The 13968-nt window shown below is 43.6% G+C and overlaps 1 protein-coding gene across 3 annotated transcripts in view; it reads right to left on the reverse strand.

The window, feature by feature from the left end:
* Positions 1-10313, reverse strand: part of kalrna (kalirin RhoGEF kinase a) — a gene marked incomplete at its 5' end in the record, with an annotated part of 96997 nt that extends 86684 nt beyond the window's left edge. For all 3 annotated transcript variants that reach the window (XM_079276714.1, XM_079276713.1, XM_079276715.1), the window contains one exon: positions 10247-10313. In XM_079276714.1, coding sequence (XP_079132840.1) covers positions 10247-10313 — 67 coding nt within the window. The remainder of the gene's footprint in view (positions 1-10246) is intronic.
* Between the last annotated feature and the right edge of the window lie 3655 nt (positions 10314-13968).

Raw genomic sequence — 13968 nt, forward strand, 5'->3', positions numbered from 1 at the left:
GTACTCTAAGACCTTGGAAACAGTTTGTGGCGGAGGAGTGGAGGCAAAGAGACTCAACAGGCTTGTTCATTTGAAGAACCTTTAGCTCAGATGATCACTGGTTAACAGGAGAGCACGTGAAGAAATCCAAATCAATTCACAGGATAAGAAGTAAGAGGGAATAAGGATGATGAATGCATTAACTTTTGCTATTATTTGAGCCAATAGCGTGTCCAGCAGTGGTATAAAGTACGTGAATGGTCAAAATTGCAAACATGTTGTATTCAGTTGTGCCTGTTTCACTTTGACTTTGTTTGTGAACAGATAGATAGATGATAGATAGATCTATCTTCATTATTAACATTATTAATGCTGTTACCGATACCATTAATGCACAGTACTGATTTTGTCTCTTCCCGGAGTCCTTGTGCTTCCTCTCCTCACAGGTTTCCATGGAGCATGGTTTCATCTGGACCCTGGTCCTTCCTCCTGCCATGGCCCTGCTGACTCCAACTGCTGATGTCACTTTTATTATTACTCACATTACTATTTCATACCACCGATACCATTAATGCACATTATTGACCTGCTTCTTCACCAGAGTCTCTGTGCTTTCTGGCCTCACAGGTTCCTGTGTATCCGGGTTTACCTGGACCAGGTGTTGCCTCCTGTCGTGGGTGTGTCATACATTGAATGTGCTGTAATTACATTGAATGTGTTGTAATTCACTATCCTGTTCTACACATGACATCATTCTGTCCATCCTGTGAGAGGGATCCCTCCTCTATTGCTCTCCCACAGGTTTCTTCCTCTTTCCTCCCCGTTAAAGGGGTTTTTGGGGAGTTTTTCCTGTTCTGATGTGAGGGTCCCGGGACAAGAAGATGTCAAACGTGTAGATATTGTAAAGCCCTCTGAGGCAAATTTGTAATTTGTGATTTTGGGCTATACAAAAATAAATTGAATTGAATTGAATATAAACTTTATTCATCCCATCCATCCCAGTCTGAATGAACCCGGCTGCAGGACTCTGGTCCACCTGCAGTGTTCACATTAAACAGATGCAGCAGCTACAAACACACAGTCATATATTTGGTGTTGATGACGGACCGCTGGAGTGCAGCAAGCCAGTCCAACAAAAATATGAAACAAGTGGTGACTGAGCTGCAGCGCAGCACGTGTCCACACTGCTTCAGGGGGTTTCGAGCTTCGCCCACAACAACAAAAACGATCTGCTTTCTACAGAGACCGCAGATTAAGATGCTGGAGGTTTCTGGGCTTCGCTGCATTTCTCCCTCTCCTCTTTTTTTTTTTTTTTTTTACTTACTACCCGTCATAAAATGCTGATTTGGGGAAAAGAGGATGGAGCCAGACAGGATCGTTGTGTTGCACCTGTCAGGACAGGACAGCCTCCACTTTTATGATCCCTTTGGTTTTATGGCATTTAGTGAAGTCAGCAGATCTGGAACAGAGCTCTGCTCAAAGTCAGTCTGAAGAAGGTTGGATCAGCCAAAGGGAATAAAAACAACCCGCAGGACGGAGCCAGGCTCTCTGCATTGATTTTAAAATGTCCACCAAGGCACACGTGGGGAGAGAGTGACTTATACATTTCAACCTTTGATTGTCAGTGTGTTGTCTTTTTTTTCATATTTATTATCTGATTATCATTGTGCAGATTGCAAAGCCCTCTGAGATCATTTTATGATTCATGGTCCCAGAAATAAAATTAACTTAATTTGATATACAAGTCTCGAAAGTACATTTTGAATCACAGCTAAATTAAATTCTTTATTCCCATTTTGCTGAACAGTCTGACAACCTATGGCTTTTAACAGCGCTGTCAATCAGGATAAGAGCTTCCTGTCTCTGTCACACACACACACACACACACACACACACAAAGGCAAACACCTGCCCGCAGCAGTTAATAACATCAAGATCTATTAGCGAGGACCACTAATCAGCCGGTAACAGACACACACACACACACACACACACACACACACATACATGTCTGTAAAATGTCTCCGTGATGGATTATAGTCAAAACGGATGCTCATTACACGAACGCACACGCACCATATGGCTGCAGCTGTCCAAAGAGAAAGCTTTTAGGGAGGGAGGAGACAAAGGGAGAAGGAGGATGAGAGGAAATCCTTTACTTTGTATCTCTCTCTCTCTCTCTCTCTCTCTCTCTCTCTCTCTCTCTCTCTCTCTCTCTCTCTCTCTCTCTCTCTCTCTCTCTCTCTCTCTCTCTCTCTCTCTCTCTCTCTCTCTCTCTCTCTCTCTCTCTCTCTCTCTCTCTCTCTCTCTCTCTCTCGTCCCCTGGTGGGTAATAAGGGCTAATCCACTTAAGCCGCCTCTCTCTCTCTCTTTCTCCCTCTGGTCTGTCACCCCAACATCCCACACATATACACACACTTCATTCTTCGCACCCATCTGCCGCTGTTCTTGACACTGGGTGGGAGACAAAGAGAGGGAGAGATGGAGGGAGGGAATCTCTCTCCCTCCCTCCCTCCCTCCCTCCCTCCCCTCAGCAGCAGCATCTTATTGTTCCTGATGACAGCGGGGGGGAGACCCTCTCTATCTCTCTCCATCTCTCACACACACACACACACACACACTCTCTTCAATAATAGATGTGAAGCTCCTCCCTCCACGTTTCCTCGCCATGACTCAGGACTGAGGCCTCATTTAAAGGAACAGGACACCCCCCCCCCCCCACTCCTTACTGTAAAAGATATTTCAGTAAAGCTCCATTCTTATTACAGAAGACCAAAAAGCTGCAACTTTGCAAATATAAAGTAGATAAACACTTTTATCAAAAGCAACTTTTTGGGGGTACAACCCAAAATGTAGAACAATACTAAGATGGAGGACGTGGAAGAACTCGTGGACTGGTGAAACACCTGAAAGACAGGAGCGACGCTCTAATCGAGCTCAAAACTAACTCGACAGTCCCGACGAAGCCCGTGTGGATTCTGTGCACCAGCTGCATTAACTGCTGCATGACAGCTCATACAAGTGAGGGGGATTAGCTCCGTCCCAAAGCTGCTTGAAGAAATTACATTTTAAAGACGTGCTATTCCCAGATGGCACCGGTATGTCCCTGCTGTGAACTGAAAGCATGACATGATCATTTCCCTTTGACTCCATGGCAAATGAAAAAGGCCCCGATGAGCAATAAAAAAAAAAAGTGAAAGAAAGAAACATTTCTTTTCTCCAATAAAAGTGTTTTCTGGAAACATTTCAACACTGTGGACAATTTAGCAGCGCTCCTGAAGGCCTGATGAACATAATGCAGTATATAGCGGAGATCAGGGGTTTGTCTTGAACCAATTTCAGTTGCAACAGACTCCTGCTGGCTCGGTACGATAGCTTCTGGATTTTTAGCTGATTATTAATAGATGGGAGTTGGGACATGAGCTGAAGAATGCTATTACAGTTCAGCATTGCATTCTGCTGAGGGCCAGATGTGCACTGTTAACGGGGAAGTCCACTGAATTTACACTTACAAGCCTGTTTACAGATGTTGGGGAGTGCTACTGCATAAATCACAAATGTTGCATAAAAGCTTTTTTTTTACTGCAGAGAGAGCTCCGTTAAGTCTGATAAATTGAGCACCGGTTGGAGCTGAAGACTACAAAAAAAATCTGTGTGTGGAGTTTAAAAAGACGTTAGCTTACCAGAACTCTGTAGCTCGCTCTCTGCTCGAGGCTACGTTAGCCGCTGGTAGCCTAGCACAACCCGGTTTCCGATTGACTTGCATTGTGGGTAATGTAGCTGTGCTAGATTATGACCAGGCGGCAACCGTTAGTTCTGAAAAGTGAAGCCAACGCTGAAGTGTTTTAAAAATTGTTCATTCTCTCTACTGACCAGCAGGGGGCGACTCCTCTGGTTGCAAAAAGAAGTCCGATTGTATAAATGACCCTACTTCTCACTTGTTTTATTAGTGTGTTAACGAAGCTCGCCTGCCGCACAGTGAGAGAAGAAGTCGCTCAGTATATTTGACTGTAATGTCCGTTAATATGTGTTCATGGCAGCAAATGATCGGAGGCGTCAGTGTAACTGCTTGCGATACGAGAGGATTAGTCCAAGTAGTGTTACTGATCTCATTAAGCTCTATTTAAACAACAGTCTTCACCATTAGCTTTAATCCCAACGCATAAACTCAGTAATTAATGTCATAAGTCCAAACTACAGCACGCTGGGAGGCGGGATAAGTACTACAAAACCCTACGAAACAAAATCACACATCAGAATTACAATTCATCCAAACTCTCCCTCTCGCTGAATTCCAGTACTCATATGGCAGGTTCATCTGTCTCTAAGCCTGGACGAAGCAGTGTGTGTGTGTGTGTGTGTGTGTGTGAATCAATGGATTACTGTTCATTCAGCCATGTAAAGTCTCAAATACACACATGCGCTTATCCATGTAAGCCAGAGTCATTCTTAGATGTCCTTAACACACAAACAGTATCCGTCATGTAAACCGTGAGCATTCATTATTTCAAGTCGTCCCTTCAGAAGAAACCTGTGACAGTAGAAATGCAGACCGTTTCAAGGCTACACGTTTGTTTTCAGGGTGAAAGAATACTTCAAACAAAACCCGTCGAACTATGCACTAGATCTGAGTCGGCAGATTGTTGTCGGCATCGATACGGACCTAATTTGTCAGATTGAAAATCCGCCAGATGTAACTGAAGGTAAGAGTCATTGTTTCTCGCGTAAGTTGGAGTCATCCAGTCACAGAAAGCTGCTGACTCGGTTTTCAGTGCGAGAGCCATCCCTGGCATCGCGTTACCTCGTGTGAAAGATTCCAATAACTTCCGAGCAATGCGATACACGGATTTTAAATCTGGGCTTTCGTGATGTTCCACTCAGCTGTACAGATGAAAGGTGACCAAGCAGTGAAGAATGAAATGAAAAGAGAGAAAGATGTAAACCATGCCCACTTCAACACCTTTCCACACCTGGTGACAAGAGGGCATGAAGTGCAAACTGCCCGTTGAAGCCGCCATCTTTTGTCTTCACCAAACCTCTCCACGGCTCTCAGCAGATCAGCTGAGACAATTAACTCCAATTACCTGCTCATGCACAGGTCAGTGTGTGCTTCAACTCCTCACAGGTGGAATATGAAGAACACACACTTGAGATTCAATCTCACAAACGGTATGGAGAAAAGCACAAAAGATTTTTTTCAACATTTGTATTTGAAGAGAAAAGTGACTGGATTTTAAAGGAATCAGCATGAATCTGGTTTCCACCCTTGGACACCGTCCTCAGCCTTCAGCCATGACGTAACGTCCCAGCATGCCCGTGTAAGGCTCTGCTGTGCTTCACCTGTTTCTAACACGACAAAGACCAGAAGGACGTCTCTAACTCCAGCTTGTCTGTTACTCTAACGAAGTGAGAAAATGGAGTTTTAGCGATGTAGCGCAAAGGCAGCAGCTATTGACAGACAGCTGGCGTCAGCTGTCTGGCGAACACCCAGACGCTGCTCTCTGATTGTCACTTCCTGTTTCCGCCTGATGATTTAGGATCCTATTTATAAACCGCTGATTAGCATAACATTGAGCAGCCGCTTTCCTGTGCGTGTGTGTTGTGACGCCTTTTCTTCCTTTTATTCATTTTTTTATTTCACCGCTGTTGCTTTCTTTGTAGAATGTGAGAATTCTGTCTAATTTCCATCTCATGTTTTTGTCTTCTCTCAGTGCTACCACCATTTCCTACGCATATAAATATTTTCTAAACACGCTAACTTCCTCAGCCATGAGCCGGGAAAAAGAAACCTCAATCAAAACGGAATAAATAAGAAAAATACATGCGATTGGAGCTTTCAAGCTTGTATATAAATGGTGGTAAATCGACGAAGACCTCAACGTCATACCATCGGCCACCAGTCTGCGGAGGCTGGGAGATCATTACACTGAAGTTTAGTCAATAGATGAAATCATACCATCGGTGGAGTTGAGGTAGGGGTGTGAGAAAATGTAGATACGCTTGAGTATCACAAGATTTTACATGCAAAGACCAGACAGCTGTTCATTCTGTCAAAGGTCTTTATTGCGATGGTATTGTCGGGATGACAATTTTGTTGTTGGTGCTTCTACAACATGTTCACACATTGGCTTTATAAAAAGGGGGCGAATGACGTGCTTCAATCCAGAATGATTTAATAATCCAGTCGATCGGGTTTCAGTGCCGGCAGCTCAGCAGCAGTTGGCCTCCCTCTTATGAAGATCTCTCTCCTCCAGCTCTCTCAGTCCTTGTTGACGCTGCCTCTCCATCCGCCATTTCTTACAAATTCAGTTTATTTTTCTCCATTTCTTTGCCTTTATAGCGCAGATTGCAGCATTTAAACTTGGTTCAATGTTTGAATTCAAAGCTCTCCTTACTGAGAAAACAAACTGTGTGTTGATGGGAATATGTGTGGGGTGTGTAGGTTTCAAAACATGTTACCAGGTTTAGTTGACAGAGAAGTGGAAATAGTCAAAGTGATTTGAGGACTAGCGGTTTAAAGCCTCGAATCCATCACTCTGGCCGTCGCCAATTTCGTTTTTGGCCAGTGCCATCTTGTTTTTTTCCAAGAAGAAGTGACGCGAGAGGGTGGAGCGAAGTACAACTGAATGCTGATCAAAACATTTTTATGCAACTAAAACGTTAGTTAACTGTCGTGAGCTCTGAGACAAACCCAAGGTAGCCCCGCCCTAAAGCATCCCCTGCTTTATGGTCTGTGTGACTCTAAATGGACCATAATGTACTAAATGAACATCATGCTGTATTGAAGAAGACTTGAAACTAGAGATTGAGACATAAACTCATGTTTACAATGTTTACTGAGGGAATAAATCAAGAGAGAAGTAGAGTCATTTTCTATAGACTTCTATACAACCAGAGGAGTCGCCCCCTGGTGGTCACTAGAGAGAATGCAGCTTTATTTATTAGCTTCACTTTCCCGAACCGGAAGTTGACGCCTGGTTAATAACTTAATAACTGGAAAAATAATAAAGAGCACAACAGCAGAATGAAAAGTGTGTAATGTGATGTTAATTGTCAATGTCAGAAATTTGATTGAACACTTGTGAATAATTAGGACAAAGTTTCAGAGTTAAAGCAAGAGGCACCAGCATCAGGCTCCCACGTGTGTCCTGTGTCATTACGAAGTCTGAGAGCACGCTGGTAGACTGAATTCAGCCTCGCAGAAAAGCAGCGCTGCACGAGGAGGAATCCATCACGGCAGCAGCGGAGGGGATGTTGAATGAATGGCAAGTTACAGAAAAGAGACAATGTCAGGAACAGGCAAGCTGCTGATTAACAGCCGGGCGTCGTCGTATCAGACAAGTATCAGTATCAGGCAGACACTCAATGAGCTGGGATTGCTCTTAGAAATGAAGAAGCGGTGCGGAGCCACCTCTCGTTCCCTCTGCGCTGAAGTCGAAGTCGACGTTCGGCCGACGGAGACAGATTCCTCTCCGCTTCTCCCTCACAGCTGTTCAGACACGGCGGTGCATTTGAATGCGTGCCGGCAGCTTTGATTTGTTTTACTGCGGACAAAAAGCATCTGATGTCACTCCTGTTTGCGGATCGCTTTCTCAAAGTGTCCTCTGTCTCAAAGCAAACAACACAGATGAAAGCAAGTCATACGTGCACATCTCAGTAACGATGGAGACATTATTCTTTCCACAGATATGAGACTCCTGAAACAAACCTGCACAACTTTACTGATTACTGATGATATTTACGTGCATACACTCATGAAAATTGTTCGTTGAAGCCCTGCAGTGAAACTCGATATTGTTCAGACTAAAAAACAACTTTTGTGATTTGCCTTTCTGACAAATCATGATTTTTTTTTTGCCTCAGTTTGAAATTCTGCATGACACTACATACAAACTACACTACCCACGAGGCTCAGAGGCTTCAGAAGATGTCAGACTCGTGCCGCTTTCCAGACAACTTGAAATTCTGACCTCCTAAAAGAAGTACAATGAAACGCCACTCAAAGTCAGAAGCTCCCACCTGTGAACTCGAGTCAAACCTATCTCCCCCGACTTCACCAGGAAGCAGCAGTCTGACGTCACACAGCAGTGGAAGCGCGCATTTTATACGGTTAACCATCAACTAAGAGGCAACAGTGAGTATATTTGCTGATGCTTAATTCAAATCATGCATACAATTTCCAGTTGGGGAAAACCCAAACGTCCGAGTTGTCTCAAACGCAGCATCAGTTCATCGTTCATGTTGAGAATCAGAAGCGGAGACGCAACACTACACTGACTCCAGCTCGCCGTCAGCGTCCCGCTTGATAACTGGTTGGTTTCTTCCATCATCTCTCTCCGGGACTCACACTTCACTTCCCTCCGACAGTCGTCGTACCCTTTGACCAGATTTCGATGAACAACACTCGTTGTTTTTCCTCTCAGCACACTGTCCTCATTGTTTGTCCTGATGAGTCAACCAGTAGATTTCCATGTCCATTCGCTGGAACTGTTCCAACAGTCAGCTAATATTATGGGAAGAAAACCCAAAGAGGAGGAGATCACACATGGAGCCCTGTTACTTTATACAATACACACACTGTCTCACAGAGTGTGTGTGTGTGTGTGTGTTTTTATTGAATCAAGCACCTTGGCAGGACTGTTCATGATAAAGTTATTGTACTGAATTACAGAGACAGGGAGTGAGGACGTGTTCCCCTCCAGCACTGTGTGTGCGTCCTAAACTGATAAAAACATATTTTGATATTATTTTTATTATCACACATGTACACTAGGGCTAAAAACATATCTTAATTAATATTATTTGACCTATTGCAACTGCGATAATATTTAGTCTTTTACCGTCGACTGCATGTGAGAAGTGGACGTCGTCATCGTGACATCATTGGTTTGTGGACTGATGTTTTGAAGCCACTGTTTAAGTCTCTGTCAATCACAGTAAGCCCCGCCCTAAAGCATCCCCTGCTTTATGGTCTGTGTGACTCTAAATGGACCATAATGTACTAAATGAACATCATGCTGTATTGAAGAAGACTTGAAACTAGAGATTGAGACATAAACTCATGTTTACAATGTTTACTGAGGTAATAAATCAAGAGAGAAGTAGAGTCATTTTCTCATAGACTTCTATACAACCAGAGGAGTCGCCCCCTGGTGGACACTAGAGAGAATGCAGCTTTAACACACTCATCGGCAGAATGTTTTGTCTAATGTCATATGACAAAGAGAAGGTTGTTTAAGTAGCTGGAACCAGAGAACAGTTGGTGGCGTTGCATGATGAATGATTTTAAAACAATTAAATCATTTCTCAGAGTTGCTGCTGATGAATGCTCTGCTGTCCAAACTAATTGATTAATCCGCTAATTGTTGCAGCAATTATGGAAAAAAACCACAACAAGTCAAACATGATCTGGTTTCAGCTTCTAACACAGCGCTGGCGGCTCTGATCTGCCTTCCATTGTCACTGCAGAAGACAGATTTTTGGATTGTTGCTCTGACAGAATCAGCAGTTTGAGGACTTGATTGACCAGGAGATTAATCAATGGTGCCAGCTGTGCGTTGAGCCATGACGCTCTGGAGAAGTGTCACACACACACATTATATCACGCACACATCCATATACACGCACGCACTGTCTCTCACCTTTTGACCATTTTAGATCAGTGAAATCAGAACTGTCATCAGCTGCTTTTTATCTAAATGCATCAGTGTATGACTCACACACACACACACACACACACACACTCACAATGCCACAAACACACACACACACACACACAGTGATACACACAAACACACAGCTTGCTAATTAAAGCTCTCCATACAGATCGTCATTTAGTCGCATATCAGACAGACTTCCATGAGCTGATCTGACGCCTCCATGATTCCTTTCTTTTGAGGAGAGCATCGGACACACGCGCTCACACAGTATCGCACGCGCACACACACACATCTATACACACACACAAACACACACACACTGTAAATGCATGCAGAACATCAAATAGCATCACACATGCTATTTGTTTATGGTGGTGTTTCGGGGTGAATTCGACCGATGCTGCGCACGCAGCAGCAGCGCTCACGCACACCAGACTCCCGGTGGTTTCTGCACATTTCTGCTGGTGCTGCTCACTCGGCTTCGTGCCTCCTCTCTCTCCCGGTGGCATTCACCCACTCCCTCTCGTCGTGGCTTTCCTTCGGTCTTCTTTCTGTTGTGTGTTTGGTGGCACATTGTTTCTCATTGTGTGCTTTGCAGCCCGTCCTACCTGTTTTGTAGAAGGCATCAGTGTCGGGGTCGCTGGGCGCCTCCTCGGCCGCTTCTGCGGGGTTCATACCGGAATCCGGTTCAGTACAATCCACCGAGAAAAGGAAAGGCAGGAATAAAGCCCCCTCCGGTCCAAGGGGAGAAAATAAAATCCTCGCGTCTTGTTTCTTATTCCTCACATGTTCTCCGTTTGCCTCTCTCGCCCTCCATCCCCCCTCGCCGGGCTGCTTTCTTTCTGTCGCCCTCTCGGCTTGTTTGGTGTTTCGCTGGCTTCGTCTCCCTCTATTGTTCCCGGTCCAGCCTCCCTCTCTGCTGCTGTCCGCCAGGGTCTCTCTCCCTCTCTCCCTCCCTCTCCCCCCGCACCTCCCCTCCCTCTGGCTCGCTCTCTCTCCCAATTCAATGCATTGAGCTGTATCGGCAATAAATACACGTTGTTGTTGTTAAAGGACATACATTATTGTCAAACAAACATCAATACATAATTGCCATTATTATTAATAATAAATAAAGTATTTTATTTGACATGTTTTGCTGACGGTGGCACTAAAGGAAATGAAGGTGCCAGATAATAAGAGTTCATCCTCTGGGGAGCATCACAGCATTCATTGTTGTGTACAAACACAATGTGTCCTCCTAAAGGTTGCTGTGTTTGTTCATATACGTCTTCATGCATCATGTGTTGTCAATATATATGAATCATTAATTATATCTCGCGATAACGATGTTGATCACAAAATAGCATGTTTTCTGGTCATGTGATGAAGATATAGTCTACCTGAAGTAACATTGTTTTTAGATACTCCTGTGTGAATTAAGTACTCGACAAATGAAAAATACTGAGTATTTCCTTCAGTTTTGAATATATATATTTTCGGAGAAAGTTGAGTTAGTATGTGCTTTTTATTGTCGAGGTAATTCTTTGTTTCCCGATCACATGTTCTGATCCAAACTACAGCTCAGGATAGAGCAGCTTGTGATAATAGGAAGATCTGCAGTCTGTTCTCTTTCAACGTGTGTTTGGTCCAGAACCTGAAGGCACCTGGAACATGCTTGATGTCCATCCTGTAATTGTACTACGAATACTTCTGTCTGTACATGAGACACTATGCACAGAATACATCAGTACAATCTCTCCTCTGTTGTTCTTTGATTTAAAGTCGTTCCTTATTGGAACCGAGGTTCTAAAGACAGATGGTGTCGTGTGCTGCACAGAGACTGAAAACAATGTCAGGATTCTGGGCTGTAAAAGTAAACGTGACCGAAACGGAAACATTATGAATCATCCTCTGGAGACCATGACCACGTTAAACAAGTACAGTAGTTCTCTGCTGATTACAGCTGCTGTGAATCTCAAGATGCATCCGTTTATTCGAAGCATTTACTTCGAAATGTAGAAAATGTGGAAATATTCAAATAGAAAATAAACTGATAACATTGCGAGGTAGACTAAATAAAAGCATCACACGTGGACACTCACAGGCTGATGGTGAAACAGATGGGAAACCTGACAGTCAAAAGTAAACTATACAATTGAAATTAGAGGTACTGGCGTGTCAAACAGGTGCTTTCGTATAAATATCAGGTACTCCAGCCAAACAAAAAGAAGCTTTTCAGACTGACGCTGCAGAACATGGTTCTGTTGCCTTGGAGTTGATACTAAGAGGCTTCTCAAGTGATTCATCCACTTGCGTCACAAAAAGCAGAAACAGAGTTCTTCCTAAACTGTCATCTTGCCGATACACTTTCCAGTGTTTGACTGCAGTAATGCATGAGACGTATTAATGTTCCCCGTCATGGTCCAGTGTGCCTGTTTGAGAAGAGAGTGGAAGCTTCTCCTGCAGCTTTCAGGAAAACAAAACTCATTCTGCAGCATGTCATCATCATGATTAACTTCACAGGTACAACAATGACAGACAGGAAAGGAAAGAGGGATCGATTCACAAACCGAATAAACCAAACAAGGACACAATAACAAAATATTCACATTCATTTTAATATTAACATCTTGCAGTTACTGTGACATGAATTGAATAATTACTGAAGTAAAAATATGGCAAGCTTCGTTGTGTGTATTAATGTGTGTGTGTGTGTGTGTGTGTGTGAGAAGGTAGAGAAAAGGATAAGAATGACCATTAATCATATACAAATATATATATATAATAATACTAAGAAGAACAATAATAGGAATAAAATCAATAATAATAATAATGAATAATTCATTGTTAGAAGGGAGGAGTGAAAATAGTGTGACATTTAGAAATGTCAGCTCTTGTAGGATGGGGGTCCTGCAGGGCTTGAGATATAACAGTCTGAGGAGGCGGAGTCACTGAGGCTCCTACTGGGCCGAGGATGTGTCCGTGTCAGTGTCTTTGTATGTTGGTTTATTATACACAGGTAGGCTGGTGATATCCAGTCAGTCAGATGTTCCACATGTCTTAAATCACTCCCCCCCCCCCTTGTATTCGGACCACGGTGAAGAGTATCGTATCCACATCACACACATAATCTACAATTCTATGATCTTTTGCGCCCAAATGATCAATAAATCAAATGAAAGCATGTGAAGAGGTTTGTTATAGGGACAAACTGATAGATAATTATTACCAAAGTCCGCAATTATATTGAGCCACATTTTCAGCATCTTTTGAGTGAATTCATTTGCTTTTACAGCACATTTACTGTTGAACACGGCCATTAAAGCCAAAGCTCCAATAAATCAACGTTATGCTTCCTGCCCAGCAGCAACACAGCAACAAAGGAATCAGTGAAGAGCACACCAGAGCAGCTGGATCATCTGCAAACGATGAATGCTACATTAATAACGCCTTCACTGGATACAGGATGACGTGTGCTAACATATGAACCTAAGCAAAGTTGTAAATGGAGAACATATGTTAAAGGATATGAATGTGAAATTATTTGGCACACTGTGAATCTATATACTGACTAGATTTAACAGGAGAGTAAACGATATACTCAGCTCATTAAGTTCTGTTCATCCATCGCAGCTGATGAACACATTGTTAGATTCAAGCTGTGCTTCATCTCAGCAGAGTTGCTGAAGGAGCTTCAGTCTTTAGCCTCCGTCAGGAGGAGGCCGTGTGTTCAGGTTGAACATGTCCCTTTAACTCCCCTTTGACCCTCCTCCTCTTCCTCCTCTTCCTCCTCTGGTGTACCTGCCGGTGTGGGCGTCTCCTCCTCTCCCTGAACACATCGCCTCATCAGCATGGAGGCCTCCTCGTAAACAGCTGCTCCAGTGTGTGGCTCCTCTCGCTGTGTGCTGCTGCCACCTAGTGGCAAGCCCTGCACATGACGGCTACATTGTCACGTAAGTTGTTGTCACGTTTGACAGTTCCAGAGGGGCCGTGAACCCTGCTCAGGCCACTTTTAATGGATGGTTTGGGGCTTTTCAAAATAATAGACTTCTTGCATGCTGGCTTGTTCAACGACACTGAGGAGCGACAACCACAAACCCCCAATCTTGTATTGTTCCTGCGTTCCTCTCCTTTTCTTTTAGGTCCTAAATCATTGCATCTTCTTACTCATAGTTTATAGTTTCTAATCTCTTCCTATGTTTGATCTACAGTATATTGGGGGGTTTTTTTGGTCAGATTCCCTTTTCTGTGAGTGAATTGTGTTCCAGACTTGACTTCAGAGCGAAGATGTGCCACAAGGAGGAAGTAACGTGCAGAACCAGTCCAGATGAAATGATTGTCCCTCGCT

This window comes from Melanostigma gelatinosum (assembly GCF_949748355.1).
Source record: "Melanostigma gelatinosum genome assembly, chromosome: 10".
Lineage (NCBI taxonomy): Eukaryota > Metazoa > Chordata > Actinopteri > Perciformes > Zoarcidae > Melanostigma > Melanostigma gelatinosum.